The 18,869-nt window shown below is 41.1% G+C and overlaps 1 protein-coding gene across 1 annotated transcript; it reads left to right on the forward strand.

The window, feature by feature from the left end:
- Positions 1–2,488: 2,488 nt before the first annotated feature.
- On the forward strand, positions 2,489–18,760 carry mrps5 (mitochondrial ribosomal protein S5). Its single transcript, XM_046402475.1, has 12 exons — positions 2,489–2,642; positions 3,642–3,797; positions 4,682–4,807; positions 5,233–5,346; positions 6,128–6,247; positions 8,020–8,054; positions 14,179–14,269; positions 14,726–14,772; positions 15,032–15,089; positions 17,209–17,271; positions 17,795–17,931; positions 18,130–18,760. Exons 1-12 carry the CDS (start codon positions 2,594–2,596, stop codon positions 18,352–18,354), a joined length of 1,221 nt encoding a protein of 406 aa, XP_046258431.1. The 5' UTR covers positions 2,489–2,593; the 3' UTR covers positions 18,355–18,760.
- The last annotated feature ends 109 nt before the right edge of the window (positions 18,761–18,869 follow it).

Here is an 18,869-nt window from a genome sequence, read left to right on the forward strand (position 1 = left end):
GTCCATCCACACTGAACTTGAGCCCAGAGCCCTAATCAATCAGGACAACTGAAAACAGGTGTGCAGGGCTCTTTGTGATCATTTCACTGTTTCCCAACATACTAAAGAAACGGGAGAGTTTGTAAGCAAATTCAAAATACACTGTGGCTCTGACAGGGAACAAAACACTCCCCTGTATTTGACAAATACGAAAAATGAAAAAAAAAATGAACTGTGAATATGAAAATGTATTAAACACAATTTTAATCTCACTAAATAACAAAACTTTCCTCAGTTGACTTCAAAAATTGAGATATTCAGAAGCATGGCTCTAGTTCAGTGTCGGTCTGTCATTCAGTCTGTCCACCAATAAAATATGCAGGCTGAAATACTTGAAAAACTACCAGATGATGTATTACGCAATCATATGAATTTTAATAACTCTATCAATGGGATAATGACTATGGTGATCCAGTGACAGAATGCTAGGTGTTTGCGATTTGGAGTCAGATATCTCAAAAACAAGCCCACCTCATGAACTGCCATGAAATTTAGTTCAGACATTCAGTTCCGCCTCAGGATGAACTGTAAAATCTTTGGTTTATGTCCATGTACCTGCAAAATTAATGACATTCCCATCAGCCTCAACTCTTCGGTGCTCATTAGCAAAGCATTAGCATGACTTTTAAGTCCAGGATCCCAACTGTCCGACGTAAGTCCTGCAACTTTACATTTCTGTGTAAAACATTATCCCGTATGGCCTGTGACAGCCCACTCAGTTCAGAAGCCAAACTGCATTTACAACATCTTGTCAAACTTCTTCTTCTTTGACTTGAGTAGCACTGAACTCCAGCAGCACCACTGTGTGCACCTCAAAAAAGTATATATATTTTCCCACTCTTCACTCCTCCGCTTGCTGCTGTACAAAGCTGAGAAAAGTGAGTCACTGTTTTACATAAAACCCTGTATGAAGCTGTCATTATGGAGCAATTATTTTGGAGAAAAGTTACTGTAGGAAAGACATTGATTCTTTGAGCAGTGACTCCCACCTCCTGCTGTCACGCAGCTGGGCATCTGTTCTTTCTTTCTCCAGGGGGTTTTTGATTGCAGCTCTCCACTGCATTGGGAAAAAGGGCTGTGATATTGAGGAAATTGTCATGAATAAGGTGAAATTGAGGGGCACACGGGTGGATAATCACCAGTCACTCAGGCAATCCCGTCCAAAGGGTTGAGGTGCTGATTGGCGGCCTGCTGCTGAGAGACAGCTGTGTGTTTGTGTGTATGTGGACACACACCAAATACAGTACATGCACAAATAAACATACATGCCAATGACAGGGCAAAATGTCAGGTGTATTAAGTGTTGCCATTCCCCATTTCTCTTTTCAAAGCACAACTTAAACCAGCGATTCTGGGTTCACTTTGCAGGGATTAATTTGTGTTATTTTAATGAAATTACTCTTTTATATAACAGTCTGCATCACTAAAGTAGGCTGCTGAAATGATAGGGACTATAACTCAATGTCTGCATTGTTATCTAACCCTAATCTAATCCGTCTGGCAGAGGAGCCCTGTGTAAAAGCTGAATCTAATCTAAAATGCAACATGCAAGCACTTACTTAAAATGCATGAATACACAGACACCTACATCCACACAAGATGTGCAGTGCTGACATCTTTATCTGCAGTGACAAGTTTTTATGTGTGGGTTCAGTATTTTCCCAAATGTAATTCATACTGTGTGGATGATAGACACATACGCTTCTTCTATCATATTACCATATGTAAATATTATTTAATTCCCCCACCCTCCCCCCCTCACTTTTCCCTCTTATACCTTCTTCCTGCCTCTCCTCCATCTTTTCCCTCATCTACTTCATCTTTCTCCTACGTCTTCTCACCACATTATAATCATCTTGTTTCCTCTCCTCTTGGTGTGATAATTAATATCTGAAGAAAAGGGAAAAACCAAGTCTCAGTGGGCTTTTTATAAATGGAGTCAATCAACAGACAGCCTCCTAGAAAAATCTCCTTAATTTGTTTTTCCTCTGATTTTTCTCCTCTCGGATCTGAGAGCTCACCAGAAAGGCACAAACATATCATTCATGTTGAAATTATTCACAGACCGTTTCTCACACAAATGACGCATCATGCTTATACCAACACAGTTTAAAGAGCAGCAAAGACATTTCAGTTTTGAGAAATTTGCATAGTCATATCTTACCAACGGTATCAACATAAATTGTAGAAACAGAAAATGTTGACGTGTCCAGGTGAGACACTGCAGCAGTGTTTTAGTGAGGAGCAGGAGGTGATGTTCTGTGTCATTTAACAGGAAATAAGAATGAGTAGGAGAAAACTGGTGATCAATGATATTATGATGATATTATATTCACGAAATGCAACTGACGTCACAAATGTTATTTAGTATACTACTACTGCTACTACTAACAATAATAAAAATAATAAGAATAATGATAGTGATAATAAGAATAACAATAAGAATAACTTTTTTGAAGAAAAAAATTCAAACCCCAGGTCCTGAGCGTATCCCTATTTTTGAACCGGCATAAGCCAGACGCCTTGTTGTCGGAGGACCCCTTACAGTTCCAATATGGCGGCAACCATACGGATGTGTTATGCCCTCCGCATCACAATTGGAGGTGAATTATTTTACTTTCTTACCCGCCGCAGTTCAGTTAAAACAGTTCAGTGTACATATCGGTGTATGTTTACTGTATTAATGTTTCAAAGTGTGACTGGTTATGGTTACTTCCGCTTACTGACTCAGGACAAACCTGTCCTTTCTGGAAGGCTGTCAGGAACTTACAGAAAATAACTAACGTTGGTTTCATTGCAGTCAGAGTGTACATTATATTGTATATTTTTAGCATGCAGTTAAAATTAACGCTTAGGTCCCTTAATTTTCCAGGCGTACAATGAAGCTGATTAAACTCGCTGGCATCATGTCTGTTTCACATGCTGAGTGTTCCTCGTGTGTGAGTCGGTTTGCTCTCTCTAATTATTTCAATTGTTGAAGTATTGTGCTTAATCAAGCGCATAATAATCTCTGATGAACGCTTAAGTCTTTTTATGGTACATATAAATCATCCCCAAGTAGGTTTGAAATATTACCTGTCACGGAACTGAATTCAATTTTTTTTGTTTTGTTTTGTTTTTTCAGGGTAGACTTCCCCTGAGAAAACAACTCAAGGATTTTATGCAGTAGTTTAACCCACGCTTTAAATCGGCAAAATTGCAACATTCATATTTAGTTGGAACACCACTTTATTTAAGTGAAATTTAAAATATTATCAGGCTTTGCTGTCCTCAGTTTTTTTCCTCTGGATGTAGAAAATGTGTTTGAACCAATGGAAAAGCCTGGGAGGTGGCTGATGCTGCTTATCTTATTGTTATTTTTCAGTTTTTTTCAAGTACCAGTAAATTAACCTGTCTTGTGAATTGTGCTTGTGTGTGTTCATAATGTGAAACCTGCCTCTTGTTGGTCACATTATGAAGCTTTGATAGATCTCTCTCTTTCCTTTGGTGGATGTTTGGTCTAGACCTACTCTAAATGGAAAGTGTCATGAGACAACTGTTATTGTGATTTGGTGGTGCTATATAAATAAATTGAATTGAATTGAATTGTCTCTCTCCTTCAGGTGCAGTACCACTCCGTGCCACAGGTGGAGCAGTTCACATATCTCAGTTGGCAAATCGTGCCTCAGCTGCTTCTCTCCAAAGAAATCCTGCAACACTTCCACTGTTTCCTACAACAGCATGGCAGCAAACCAGACACAGCAGCTTCTTCAATAAGTGTAAGTGTTTGACAAAGATTATTCTCAACAGCTACACAATTTGTTACAGCCCAACGTGACCCTCTATCCTTTAACCGTTTTATTTTAGAAAACCACCTGTAAGTTTTGTTAAAATGGTAATTGGTCATTTCTCCTTTAAGGTGCTGTTGCTTCAAAGTTGTTTTGAATACACTACGTTTTCTGTCAATGATAAGTACGCTGTGTTGCCAAAAGTATCTGTGACAACTTGTCCCTGTACTGTTGCGTATTTTCAGTCTAGATAATAGGTAATTTCACAGTGTCCACGTTCTTTTGTCCATGCAGTGTATGTTGTCACATCTTGCCATCAGCAGATGCAGGTGCACATCAGCAGAGCTTGTTCGGACAACATGCCAGTTTGATGACAGTCATTAAAATGGACGTTTATATAGAGAAAGCTGTCACACTCAGCGGCTCTCTAACTCCTCTTTTTTGATTTTTATTCATTTACAGTCACTGCCTGACCATTTGTCAGGCAATTTTGTGTCTGTCAGCATATCTGCATTGTGATCACAGTAATACACACACTGTCAGACACTTAAACCAGCGATGTTCCATTGACGCTGTACTGTAACAGTCATTTACAAGGTAGAGGCTGCAGCCAATCTCATGGCATTAGTTTTATTTTAATGATGTACAATTTGCAGGGTTGCAGTTAACGATTAATTTCACAGCTCGTCAGTAAATCGTTTGCTCTTTTAACATCAGAAAACAGTGAAAGATTACAATATCATAGAGAATAAGGTAACGGGATCTTGTTTTATCTGTCGAACAATCTGCAACCCCAAAACTTAAAAATATTAGACCATGAAAGACAGTGAATTCTCACATGGAACTTTTGTGTATGTGTGTGTGTGTTTTCACAGTGACGGCCGATCAGTTGTGGAAAGGTGTGTTGGCAGAGACGGGCCCTGGAGTCAGGAAGGGCAGAGGAAAGAGAATGAAACGCAAACTTAGGAGGGATCTGAACCGAGGACAGAAGATCGGAGAAGGTGAGACATCATCTGTCACTGCCCCTCTGGGGAGAGAAATTACCCGTCATTCGCTCAACCCGTCGTCATGTTTTCACTTTTGTTTTTAGAGGATCTGTCAGTCTTCATTCAGTCTCAGTGTCTGTGGCACAGTCTCATCAGCTTGTATCTTCTCTCCCTTGTTTTCACTTTAACGAAATAACAATACATTATCGCCTGTAGACTCTTCAAATTCAATCTGTGGTAGATTATCCTTCCATCCATGTACTATCTCTGTTTATACATTGTTTGTTACTTTCTGAGATCTCCATACACAAAGAGACAAAGATTGGAAAAATTAGTCATGCTATATATTTTCTTCTCTTGCAAGTCCTTTTCTCTTGTCTTCCCCATTTCCTTGATTGTTTGCTTTTTTTCTCTCTCTGTTGTGTGTTATTAACCCACAGGTCGCGGTGGTTTTCTGTGGCCTGGTCTTAACTCTCCTTTGAGGAAAGATGGAGCTCTGCTGAACATTGGTCAAAGAAGTGAGACTGAGCAGCAGGAGGTGCAGGCTGAACTAGGTACAGAGGCACACACTTCATGCAGTCATAGAAAATGAACATAAGTGATAAATAACATACCAGTGCACTTACTGTTACCCTGTTTTTGCAAATCTCTATCAATGTAGGAACACAGCCAGTCATTTTGTTTTTGCTGCTATCATAAGTGGAATTTGGAGAACAAAGCTGCTCAGTTGCCTTTTAAAACAGGAAGAGACCTTTTGTTTTTTGAGTGTGTCTAGTACTTGTAGATGACTAAAAGACAGATTGGTCAGTGGAAACATTTTTTGCTCTCTGAGCAGTTATTGTACTGAAAAAGAGTCTTTTCAAGAGCCATCAGGAAGCAGTGGGAGAGAGAGATCGTGTTGAGGGCAGTTCCTTTCTCAAAAAGCAATTGCAAAACTGATTTATTTTATTTTTTTTAAATCCAGCATTTTTTATTTTCATGTATACTGGCCTTAAGCCTTCTTCCTTCCTGCCATTACTGGCACATTGCTGCACATCTTGGCCGGTAATGAGCACCGACAAAACTGTGTCTCACTCATGGAAAAACGACTCCAGAGCACGAGGAGAAGTCAAAAACTCCACTGGGAACGTTTAATTTTCAGAAAGAGAAGCCCCATCAGCAGAAGCTGGCAGCTGGCCTCTACTCATTTGTTAACAGTAATGACACAGTTAATTCGACAGTGGCAAATAGCACTTCTTGTTAACCTGAATCAAGCTGTGCTCTTTGAAGGTCGCTGTGGTCTCCGTATGTTCTCCAGGCTGCAGCGCTGAGTTTGTTGGTTGTGTCTTTCTGCAGTGCGTCAGAGGGACGAGTGGGAGAGGAGGAGGAAGATAAAGACGAAGAGGGAAAGAGGATGGACGGGGAGCTCGTGGGGAGGTGTGAGACTCGGCCCCCCTGACCCTGGACCCAACGGAGGTGAACACTCGCACAGTGTAAAAACGTGATCTGTGTGTGTGTGGCTGTATTGATGGAAAACAAAGATATGGATGAAGGAATAAAAGATTAAATCAGGGAATGGGCTGCTCTGAGTGTGTTTGTGGGAGAGAAAGAGAGGCCAGTATGGTGGCCCATGAGGACTGATGAAGATGAGAATGTGACCAATGCGTCAAGTGGGACAGTTTCCTAATTTAGAAAAACATCTCACTTTCTCTCTTTTCTTGATGCATGGCTTTCTTTTTCTTTTCTCTCTCTGTTTCCATCTTGTTCGGCAGTCCCCTGTGTCAAATCTGCCCTCGTCTGTTTTCTCTCTCTGGTCGTTCTTTTCTTTTCCATTCCTTTTTCCATTCTCTCCTACCATCTGTCAACCTCTTTTTCCTCACCTCCACGCCTACTCCATCTCTTTCCATCTCATCTATTTCTCTTACCTCCCAAACGTTCTTGTCTTTTTGTTAGTCTGTACTTAGGAACCTTAATCACTTTACTTTTCCTCTGCCGTATTGTTCAATGCGCCTCTTTGTCTTGTCTTCACTGTAGAACAATAAGTGAGTCTGAAGATATAGTTTTGTGTACTAAGATGGTGTGTGTTGTCAGGAACCAGTCACAGTGACATTCATGGCAATTTTTATTTTCCTTTGTTATCCTGCATTCATCACCTTGCAACCGAGTTAAACTAAGTATTCAGATTAACTTCAGACTGAAGACAGAGACAACAAATCTTTTATTTTGAAGGCCAGAGGTCTGCCCTGACTTTATTATATTTCCCCTGAACAGTTTGTCAGTATATCTGCTTTGTGTTTGTGCTTTGATCTTTGTTTTTAGTTGACTCTCAGATGTATAACAAATTGCACTTTGGGGACAATACAGACATACAGCAATTTAATTCTTTTAGGCTTCAGTGAAGACATACAAATGATCGCCATCTCCTCAGTCTCCTGCAGCAGCAGGCTTTATATCAGAACTTTAGTTTGAAGGTTGAATGTAAGGTTTTCATTACAATCCTTGAGGAGTACAGGTGGGATAAAATCCACCTGACTGGCTGACAGAGCTGCTTTCCTCCTGCTCCCAGCCTTGTTACATGTTAGTGTTGCTTTGGTCTTTGCTGTTGTCTTTGCTGAGTTAAAGACTGACAGTGGACGAGACTCTGTTGTCTCAGAGCACTTTTTTTGTTTGTTTCTTTCGCGTCCTCCTTTCTTATGTTGTGTTCATATTCCCTTTCGTGTCACCAATCTAACAAGCTCCCACCCTGGAAACGCGATCGCGCTTTCTCTCTCCTTCATGTTCAGACACTTTGTTTTACACACAGTCTGTCGCTGTCACACACATACACACTGGGCCCGGTGAATGTGATGTTTAGAGAGCTGTAACTAGGTTGCTTCTCTCTGATCAGGTTTAGTTTCTTGCAGATGGTGAGCTAATGTCCCAGCTGAGAGGTGGTTGTGTGTGTGTGTGTGTGTGTGTTTTGTTTCTCTTCTGAGCCTTTGAGTCAGCGCTCCTTTGTTTGCTGTTAATTGGTTAGAAGTGAACAGGCTGCTGTTGGGAGAGTAACATCCTTCAGAGGTCACTGACAATGAAAAGTGTCAACTCGTTACACGGCTGCAAGGCCTTCTGGGTATTTGTTACGCTAGCAGGAGCCTGGTTTAATCTGTTTACAGTGTCCGGGTGTGTGTGCGCGCATGCCTGTGTTTGTGCGTGAAATCTTTTTTTTTTTTTTTTTTTTAATCTTTCCTTCTTTCCCCGTCTTTCCACAGAAACCTATGAGGACTTTGATTCTCGTGTCATTGAGGTGAGTGTGTCTCTCTCTCTCTGCTGGCTAAATGAACCACACACTGGCACAAACACAGCATCAGGGCCTCGACGGCGGACGGCTAACCATGCTAACAAGAACAATGACTGTTTTAAATATGGAAAAATGGATATGAACAATCAAGACGACATTCAGTGTTGGATTTATGGGTTTATTTTAGAAAAAGACGCTGCGTTCAGGGCTGGATTACAGAAATTCTAAAGCTGAAGCTTGCTTATTAGCGAAAGGCGTTTCATTTGGACCTTGTAGAAACTGACCCACCGTGTTTATTTTAACTTTGATTTCTTGTTATGTGTTCATTCATTCTGTTATACGTTTCCTAATCACTCAAGTTTATTACTTTTCACTGAATGACCTTGAAGACAACACGTAGAACTGGAAGCTACATTGAAAGCAGCTTAAAAATATTAAGAAAAGTTTATTTTTAATTCTGAAATCAAATTCGTTTAGATAAAATTGATTAGTTTTCTTTTGAAAGGCAAAATGAGAATTTTTTTTTTTTCGGGAGGGGGTCATCATCTAATGAAGTCTGTGCAGCCTGGTAGCCAGCACTGTGCAGACCGTTGCCGGGTCGCAGCTGGCCATTCAGAATAACCACTCTGACTAAATCTGACTGTGGAGAATAATGATGCAGAAAGCCTCAAAGGGGGAAACAGTTTTCAGGAAACTCCAAGTGGTGGAAAATGCAGTGTGGCGTGTACACATGGATGGTGTTGGAGGCAAATTTGCTGAGCAAGGGTGGCTAGCGTTTGAGCATTACATTTTGTGTCATTTTACGGCTGCACTGTGGGGAGATAAGATACTTATTAAAATGTTAAGTTGACCTGCATTTTTAGTGCTTCCTGAGGCCAGAGAGAGTAAGTCCCATTGGCATCTGTGTTTGATACATAGCGAGTAAAAATCTTTCATCAGCCATGAAGCAGTGGTGGCAAAAATGAAGTGCCTTCATTTTGGCTAAAATTTAGCTGTGAAATCACATAAATCACATTATTATGTTTACTAAAATATAGACGTTCAACTTATAATGATGTTGCTACAAACTAAAACTCTGTGGCCGAGCAGTTGAACCAGCAACCATCCAGCAAGTTGAGCCCACAGCCACAACACGCTAAAAAAGATTTCTTACAAATCTGCTTTGTGTGTGTGTGTGTGTGTGTTTGAGATAAGATAAGCTGTATGGACAGACTCAGTTCATTTAGATTCTCTTTCTGTCGTACTGCGTTTTACCTTAATGCAATTAGCACTAATGGACCCTACTAAACTAATGGGGGCATTGCAACAAGGTCACACACACACACACACACACACACACACACACACATACACATACACATACACATATACTTACATATACATACACACACGTGCACACACAGGAGTTCAATGCAGGAAGACCCAAATACCCCCTCCTCCCCTCCTCTCCGGAATGTATTCATACACACACATCATCAGATTGTGTGTGTCACATTAATAGTCTTCCCCAGCCCTTCTGCCTGCATAATTAAGAGTGGTGTCACAGACATTAGGCTTCCCCCTGGAAACTGACGGACGCTTTTATGGTGCCATCTCCCTCTATAAATACATTCTGTGTGTTTGTGTGTGTGTGTGTGCCACTATAAATTCAAGCCTAATGAAATGAAAAAGGCTTACTGGAATAAAAGGCTTGTCTCCCAAGGACGATGACGCTGGCATGCCATTAGTGAGCACATCCACCACAGGGAGGGAGGAAGGGAGGGTGACAGACAGACCAGGAAGAGAAAGTGAGAGGAGGAGGGTGAGAAAAAGTTGTTAGAGTGAGTTATGAAGTCAGGAGCTGAAAAAAAAAAATTGGATAAAGGTGAAGAGTTTGAGGAAAAACTGATGCAGTTTGTTACGTCTCATCACCAATAATGACCTTTTAACTGCTTTAATGATATTTATTAAATCATCAAAATATAAGCATATTCAAAATATAAACTATACTAATGAACCCACAGAGAAGCAGCTCCCCTCAGCTCTATAGAGTTTTTTAGCCTCTTGGAGGAAACGGTTTTGGTTGTACAGCCTGATATTTGACAGCTGTGGTTCGGTGTCTCCTCTCTTATCAGAAGTGTTTACAGCAGCAGGCAGCTGTTGTGATAAAGCTCTAACAAACCCAAATGTACAAAGTGTACTTATCCCGATCAGCAGCACACAGCAGGAAAGAAAAAGCTTTTGAACAGAGTGGAGCATTTAGCAACTAAAGAGTTTGATATTTCCCTCAGGAGTTGGTGGAGACCAAAATGGAAAAACAAGCCTTTCCTACAATGTTAGACTTCATAAGGTAAAAATATGCTTTTGTCCCGTTGTGCTGCCCCCAAACAGTAGAAACGATTTGTGCAGATTTAAGGCGAGCTGTGCGAGGACACAAAAGAGTAGAATGCAACCTAAAAAATGTACATCAGGTCGAAATAGGCACATTCTCAGTAATAGCTGCATTTAACTGTACCTTTTAAAGAGATGAAAGAGAGAGCGAGGGATGAACCGAGAGCAGAAGTAACGGAGAAGAAAGAGAATGAGACGGGGAGAATAGTGATGTTCATGGCCTCTCTCCAGGTACAGCAGCCACTTGGACAGGACTCAGTGGTTTCATTAACGGAGATGGGGCGTTGTCAGTGTCAGTTTGCGTGGGTTTTAGCTTCTCTTTTTCTTTTTTTCTTTTTTTTTCCCTCTCGCTGAAGACAACAACCTTGAAAGTTTTGTTGAAGGTAAACAGACAGCAGGCTGGATGAGAGCAGCTTTGCGAGAACTTTCAATTGGATTAAATTTTGTGATTCAACAACAAAGTGCAGCTCACAGAAGCGCATGCAAAAGTTAATTTCTAAAGTGAAGCTTACATTAAAAAACTAAATGACACGCAGATGATACGCACTTTAGTTTACAGTTGAGATGTTTCTAATTAAAGGAGTTGGTTTTAAATGGCTGACAAACGCAGCAGTTTCAAATGAATGTGAGAAATCTAATCTGATTTTGTGTGTGATTAAGACACTTGTAATTCATTTAACTTTTTCCATGTAGATCGTATACCATATGGGAAAAGTTAAATCATAAAGCCCAGCTGAATTTTCTCTTATTTACACACACACACACTTAGCATGATTGGTTTGTGCTTTCCTGAGCCAACTTGATGATTGTTTTTCTGCTCAGTGGTCATAATGGTGCATTGGTACAGAAATGTGTTCTCACTCTCACTCTGATTTAAATACAGTGACAGCAGGTCAGTGAGCAAACTCTGTCTGTAAGGTCCAAAATCCGGATTCTGACTGTTTGACAGCGAACTCAATCTTATAATGAATTTTTAGCCAAAGTCTTGAAATGAGCTAATAAAACGTGATCCAACTCCCATTGCAGGTTTGCAGAAGTTCAATTCTCACTGTTTGCTAACAAATTATTTTCTTCTGCAAATGGGTCTATAGAGTGAACAGCAGTTGCATTTCCATTCCTCGGTTTCTCTGTGCATTTCATTTATTTTGTGGATAAGTTAGTGTGTCAATGAAAGGGTCTGTCTGGGTCTGTAGAAACCTGAGACAAGATTAAATTGATGTAATTTATGTCATCAGATATTAATAGATAATAATTCTACAACAAGGATTTGTCCTCTGTTTGTCCACCATATGGAAAAATGTTTTCCATGAGTAAATATACACTATTAAGCATTAAGAATACTGTAAGGAGACAAGATGTCAATTTAGCATCCAAGTTACAGTCAGAGAAGAGTGTAGCGTCGGCGGAGGTTTGTGTTCTCACAGCGCCTTCTGCTTCCATGTGGTGAAAACTCCTCCCCTGCAATGCAGCGTGGAGACAGATACAGAAAGGGAGACATGCAGCGACAGATTGAGAAACTAAGAGATGAAAAACAGAAGTGAGAGTGAGCTAGAAGCATCCTCCCACCGCCGTGCTGTCGCTCATCCGGCGGAGGAGCAACTCGGCTCGTGTGCTCCGCCTTGCACACCCTGCCAAAAAGTGCTGCATCTTCACCAAAACTGAATGAACATGAAGCAGAAAAGCCAAACGTCACTGGACGGTTTTACACACACGTAGATATTGGCTGGAAGCCGCGCCACGTCGCATTAAAACATGAGAATTATGTTGAGTTTTGATTTACAAAAACAGTGTTTGATATCCCATCTGGTCCAGATCTTTGCAGAGTTTCTTCGTCTCCAACTGCACGAGTGCAAATGTTCACATGTTTTGTTTTTAAAGCTACAAAAGCAGTAATTACTGTATGACTGTATGCAAGGTGAGAAAGGTGAGAAAATGTGTCAAGTATGTGGAAGCTTTTGTGTGTGTGTGTGTGTGTGTGTGTGTGTGTCCCGCAGGCTCATATTTTCAACATTTTGGTGTTTGCTGATGCCCTGACCCCAATCCTTGTGCTGCGGCCCTGCAGTCAAATTATAAATCGTTTACTGAAATGTGTGTTACATAACCAGCAGAGCTGAAGGCAGAACTTGACTTTGAAGTTGCCTCAGCCGAGACTCCACACTCTTCTGTCACTTACGCTCTCTGACGGGCACGAAAGCATCGAGGTGAAGGGTTTTTTTAAGTGCCAGAAAAGGAGGCCGCTGGTGGTCCACACAAAAGCTGCCCAAAGCAAAGCGTGACGCACAGGAAACGCACACACAGCTCACCTGGATTTCAAGGATGTTGGAGGCTCTTGCAGCTCCAGTGTGTTTTATTTACTTACTGACTCACACACTGCTCAGCTTGTTGTCAGTCAGTTCCAGCACTTTGGTTCAGTAAACCGAGAATTCACAAACCATTACAGCCTCAGCTGCTTCATGTCTGCTGGATGTGTGAAGAAACAGTCATTGGTATTGATGTTAGCCATAACATAATAATAATGTGTACATTTTTGGCTTATTCTGCCCCCAAGTGGCCAAAAAGTCGCAACTGTAAATATAAAATGATACAGTAGTTACAATAGTCTTGAATGCTTAAAATAATGATAAAATTAGTTTTACATTATGTATGGCATAAAAATATCTTCTAATCAGTGCTCTAATTATCATAATTAACTCGGCTTAATTAGCTCATTGGTAGAACTGGACGGTTTTATTTATCATAGTGATGTTCAGCAGAACTGCTCGCTCTCGCCGCGTGCGTGTGTGTGTGTGCGTGCACGTGCGCACGCACTTTACTGTTTTTTTTGAGGATCAGCCGTTTGTCCATATGTTATCAACACACTGCATACACACATTTTATTCACACGCTATGTGTTTTTAGAATTTTTTTTCCTGTCTTTGATTATCCCTCCGTTTCTGTTTTCTCTTTGTGTATTCTGCTGCACACCTTCATCATCCTCTTCATCATTTTCTGATCAAAACAATTTAAAGTCTGAAGAGGCAATGAATCCTTTTTTCTTTTCCTTTTCTCTCATTTCTCTTTCCCTCTACCCTTCTTCTCTTGTGCTTTTCCCTCTCCTCCTCCATCTCCACTCCAGTTGTCCACCTTTCTTCTGCCTTCTTTCCTCTCTGCGTCTGTGTTCTCAGCTGCTCTTACATTTGACCTTTTCCCAGTCTGTCTGTCTGTCTGTCTCTCCTCTCCACTCTCACTCTCCTCCTCTTTCCTCCTGTTTTTTCATCTCTTACCTTCTCTCCACTCTGGTCCTCCTTTTCTTTCTCCTGGTTTTGGTGCATCAACGCTGCCCCCTGCTGTCTCTAAAGTCATATTGCAGAGAGTTAGTCAGCTTATATGGTTCCACGAAGAACGATGGCGCAGTGACTAAAGTTTAGTAGAATAAATGACTGTTATGCTCTCTACATTTTGAGCCAACAAATAAGCATTTTTCTGTGTTTACTTCTGTTTTTAGCGAGTTTTTCCTTTGTCAGGTGAAACATTCAAATTGCATCAAATGACAGATGGTCCCTCTGATTGGCTGATAAATTGGTCTGATGAGTTGACCCCTCTGTACAATTGCAAAGGCTCTTAAAGACTATATATTAGTTATAATACCTGACTGTGATTACATTCAGAGCATATGAATTAAAACAGACCCACAGCAGCATATCTCACTCACACGATGGCCTAGCTGAGCCTCCTAACAGTCCTGTTGGGTGATTAGCATCGTTTGGTGTTTGTTTTGCAGGTGAAGAGTGTGTCCCACATGACAGCCAAGGAAGGCAGGTCGAGGACCATCAGCTGCCTTGTCGCCGTGGGAAACGGCAAAGGAACCGCAGGTTCGGCAAAAGTTAAAACAGCTTTAAATTTATACACATTATTCGTATATAAAAATGACTTTTGACAGTTTGGGAATTTTTGCAAAAGCTGAAAAATACCTTCCCAGCTTCTGTAGAGTTTCAGAAATTGCATAAGATGGTTTTGACAGTTTTCAGTGTCTTTAAAAATGAGTCGAAAAAGTGCTGTGGGAAGCTCTTAACAGACTTCTGAGACTCACCTGCCTTCAACCTTTTATTACAGATGCTGCTTTACTTCAGATGCCACCAGTGTTCATGTAGTTTTAAAATCAGAAATATTAATTGAAAATATTTTTAACAATCAAACCTTGGCAGCATCGCCAATAAATAACAGCCTGAAGTTTTCCTAAGCTGTTTTTTTAACTGACACACGGAGCTCAGTGTTCTGCACTGTACACTGTGAGATGTTTCAAAACTGACTCCCCTTCCCTCCACCAGGCTTTGCACTGGGAAAAGCAGCTGACAGAAACATAGCTCTGAGGAAGGTAAGACCTTTCAATCCAAGTAAAATCATCATTAAGTCATTCTGTGTTGATATGTGGAATCTACACCGAAAATATTCACCTGTCTGTGATTTACTTTTCTGTGATTACTTACATAGATCTTCATCGCACAATTAATAAAACTCACTTGATGTAATTGACAGCCAGAGCAAACTTCCCAAACTGAAATGCTTATTGTAATAACAAAATGCCAGCGTTCTGTATGTGTGATTGTGTGTGTTTACATAACTGTGATCTGCAGGCCAAGAACAGAGCCATCCAGTACTTGTTCTACGTAGAACGATACAACGACCACACCAGTAAGTGAGAGAGTGTTGCATCACCTCATCTCCTCATTTCACTCCTACAAAGCAGGAAGGGACACGAGTGTTTTCTGTTAACAATATCCCCAATGTCTCTGGACATGGAATCATGGGACTAATGTTGATAATGTAACAGTCCTATAAGTTTATTTAATAGCAACCAAATTTAATCGCTTCATCTTTGTTTCTGATAAATCACATTTTGTCAGACAGGAAGACATTATGATCCATTTTCTACTCTGTAATCTACCCGTCACAGTTTTGGGCTCAGTGATTGGATGATTTTTGATTGGAACTCATAGTCGACTTCTCTTCTTTCATTTTTATGTACACTCTTTCACCTTTGTTGCAAATTCTCAGATATTTCCTTTTTTTACCTGAAAGAGCTTCTCCCACTTCGCAGCTCTATTACATCCACTCCTCTGGTTTCCCTCTCCTCTTCCTCTCCTTCATCTCTTCAGCTCCTCGTGGCCGTCCTCCACCAATCCCTCAGTCTGCTGTCCTCTCGTATCACCTGCTTGTTCTTTTGCAGGAATCATAATTTTGAGAATGGATTTGTGAAGGAAGATATCAGGGTTAAAATGCACCCTTCCTACTTTCTTATTGTAAAATGCCATTTGGCTGCCTCTGCTGCTGCTGGAGAGCAAAGCCAGGAAGATTAATATGTGTGAGTCATCAGCCGCCAGAGGAGAAAGTTAGCTTCCTGCTTTGGCCCGAGACCAGATGAAAAATGTTTCTCTGTGTGTGTGAGAGGGAGAGAGTTTGAACTCAAAGCTATGGTTTATTTATTTGGTATAAAAATAAATAAATAAATAGTCAAATCCTTCCACTTGCCATCTCTTACCATGCGACCATCTGCAACCTGTCTGGACCGTCATGTGATTGGTTGTTTGTCTGCCTCCAGATCATTTTTGTCATCATGACTCCTCTGTGAACGTTGCTGCTCGCTCACTCACCGACGGCTGCGAACTTGTACGATTTTGAACCCATCTGTTTGTTTGACACTCAATCAGATATCTTGAGTTAAGTTGAAATCCAGAGGCCAGTTTGCCTGCAGGACCGTCATCAGTCAGGCTTTGGTGGCTGCCGAATTCTGGGATTTCCTCCAGGAAGATGCTCATCAGTTTTTCTGTATCATTAGTGAGGCTGCGGGTTTGTAAGATTATTCACAACTGGCAGATGTTTTAACTCCACTGGCCTTCACCAGTATTCCTTCTCTCCCGGGACCAGGATTACTTAGTGAATATTCATGTGGCTCCGGTGTTCATTAGAAATAAATGAACAATACAAAGCCAGAATGAATCTGAATAAATCTGAATGTTCCATTGAGCTCAGTTGGTTCTGTTTCCACCGTTGCTGGAAGTGTTAGAGTTGATTGTGATTTTCTGTGTCAGGGAGGATCTGCTTTGACTTTTTCGCTGTTTGGATCTGTGAGTCACACAAAAGACTCTTCCAAATGAACCTGGACCTCCTGCAGCCACAGCAAATGTTCAGTTCCCTGTGTGTGTGTGTGTGTGTGTGTGTGTGTGTGTGTGTGTGTGTGTTGGACATTTAGTTTTACATTTCAGATAACTCTTCGCAACACGATCTGTTCTTTGAGCACCAAATGTTCTTTTACTGCTTCAGATCCATAACTCTTTTGCTGTGTTGTTGGTGCAGCATCCAAGTACAGAACCCAATTCATTAAGTATATTAAATTCTAACTGGATGTCTCGAGGACGCAGGGACTGCAGCCAGAGGTGTTGTGATACAAGAACGACATTTTAGCCTCAAGCTCTGGACTTGTACAGTTTCCTCAGGCGTCAGTCAGCGGCACACAGCTCCCACTCAGGGACTGAGTGTCTGCATAACTTATTAGCCACAGCTGCTGCGGTGAGCAGGAGACGCTGGCATGTGAAGGGACATCTGGTGGGCAGGCAGAGGGAGGACAGGGGAAAACATGCAAAACAAAACATAAGCACCTTCGCTCGGAAATGGCACAAAATGTGACGATAATGATACTTGTTGGAATAATTTTGTCTGATTAGTTTGCACCAGTCCGGCTGTTCTGTTTGTTCTCTCTTGGTTTACATCCTGTGAGTGTAATTTGGTCCTTTCTTTTTTTCCCGTCCAACAGTTTTTCATGACATTGAGTCCAAGTTCAAGAGAACAACGCTCCACATGAAGAAACAAACCGAAGGTGTGTCTCAGTTTTTTGTAAGCTTTAGTCGGTTAAAAGTTAAGCTTAGTGTTGAGGGAAAACGATTTTTTTCCACATAATTTCCAGAAGCTTCCTGGAAAGAAATTTGGTACAAATTCCGTAGAAAAAGAGGAAGACACAAGGAAAAAACCCTCAGTTAAATACTCTTTCATGATTTTTGTCTCAGTGTATTCTTATTCATTTATATTATGTCTAATATTGAGTTGCATGGTTTCACATTTTGCATGTTGACCTGCAGAGCCTCAACTACCGTAATAAAATCTTCAGGTTACATGTGCTGTTGATAATAATTAATTGGAAAGGAGCTCTCCTTAGGAAACTTTGAAAATTATTTCAAAATTACAGTCAGCTGCAGCTGTTGATAATCTCTGCTTTTGTGTGCAAAGTTTCTAGATAATTTACTAAATCATACTATCTGTGAATAAAAGACTCAGTATCGTCCATCCGCAGTGCTCCATCATGGTGCTTGTATTTGTACTTGATTGTCTCTGTCTGTCTGCAGGTTATGGTCTGCGCTGCCATCGCGCTGTCATCACTCTGTGCAGGCTCATCGGCATAAAGGACATGTACTGCAAAGTGGAAGGATCCATCAATATGCTCAACATCACCAGGGCCTTCTTCAAAGGATTAGCCAATCAGGTGAGGTCATTTCAGCACAGTGGGAGGCGAGAGAACCTGCTTCTGGAAATACACTTCTCTCTCTCTCTCTTTCGCTCTCTCTTCAACACTTTGGAAAAACTCAAAAGTGTTAGAAGAATCCAAAAGTTGTCCTGCTGAGTCTGGAGCCTCAGTAACATCTCTCTTCCTCCTCACCAATTTTCTTCTCCCACCCTGCAGGAAACTCACCAGATGCTGGCCGACAAAAAGCAGCTCCACGTTGTCGAGTTTCGGTCGCAGCAAGGTCCTCTGCCTACAGTGGTGGCGAGTCCTAAAGATGGGGCGCGAACTGACCCGGAGCCCGAAGACGAGATCCCCAACACCCGTCTAAACTGGCGTGAAGTACGTTCTGCCCAGGGACTGAAACGCTCAGCCTGGGCAGACGTCAAACGCACCGTCTGGTAGTGTGGGAACTGTTAGATGACTGGACTGAAAGAGGCCGGGAGTGCTCAGACTTCTGGCTTTGATAAGAGAAGCTGATAATATATGCGAACAATATCATTTGTTTCTCAAACAGAATATTACTTTTTGTTAATAAGGTCCACATCAGTGCATTGTGATTGTTTTTTTTCTTTTTCAGCTGAGGACATTTGAAAAGAAACCTCCAGATATACCCACTAAAGGACGCAAAATTGAAATGTTTAAGTCATAACTTTAGAAAAACAAAAACTATTGTTTGTCCATCCACATGGAAAAGTTTCAAAACTCACAGTATGTAGTCGTGAAATAAAGTACAGATCTGTAAAAACATTCCGTCACTGAACGTGTGTTGCATCTAGAAACTAATAAACTTTATTTCAGTTACACCAAAGTGATCTTCCCCGATCAGATGTCCTTCACGCTGTCCACAGTTTGTCCTCATTTTAGCCCATTAACTAGTTAACAAAATAAATGAATATAAACACGCTTTACATGCAAAG

The sequence above is a fragment of the Scatophagus argus genome, chromosome 10, assembly GCF_020382885.2.
Source record: "Scatophagus argus isolate fScaArg1 chromosome 10, fScaArg1.pri, whole genome shotgun sequence".
Lineage (NCBI taxonomy): Eukaryota > Metazoa > Chordata > Actinopteri > Scatophagidae > Scatophagus > Scatophagus argus.

What these genes read in the sequence shown, in the direction of transcription:
- mrps5 (XM_046402475.1), top strand. Translation starts at nt 2,594, where the DNA reads ATGGCGGCAACCATACGGATGTGTTATGCCCTCCGCATCACAATTGGA. An exon ending in CCTCCGCATCACAATTGGAG is followed by an intron (nt 2,643 to 3,641) that starts GTGAATTATTTT and finishes TCTCTCCTTCAG; the next exon opens with GTGCAGTACCACTCCGTGCC. An exon ending in ACGATACAACGACCACACCA is followed by an intron (nt 15,090 to 17,208) that starts GTAAGTGAGAGA and finishes CCCGTCCAACAG; the next exon opens with TTTTTCATGACATTGAGTCC.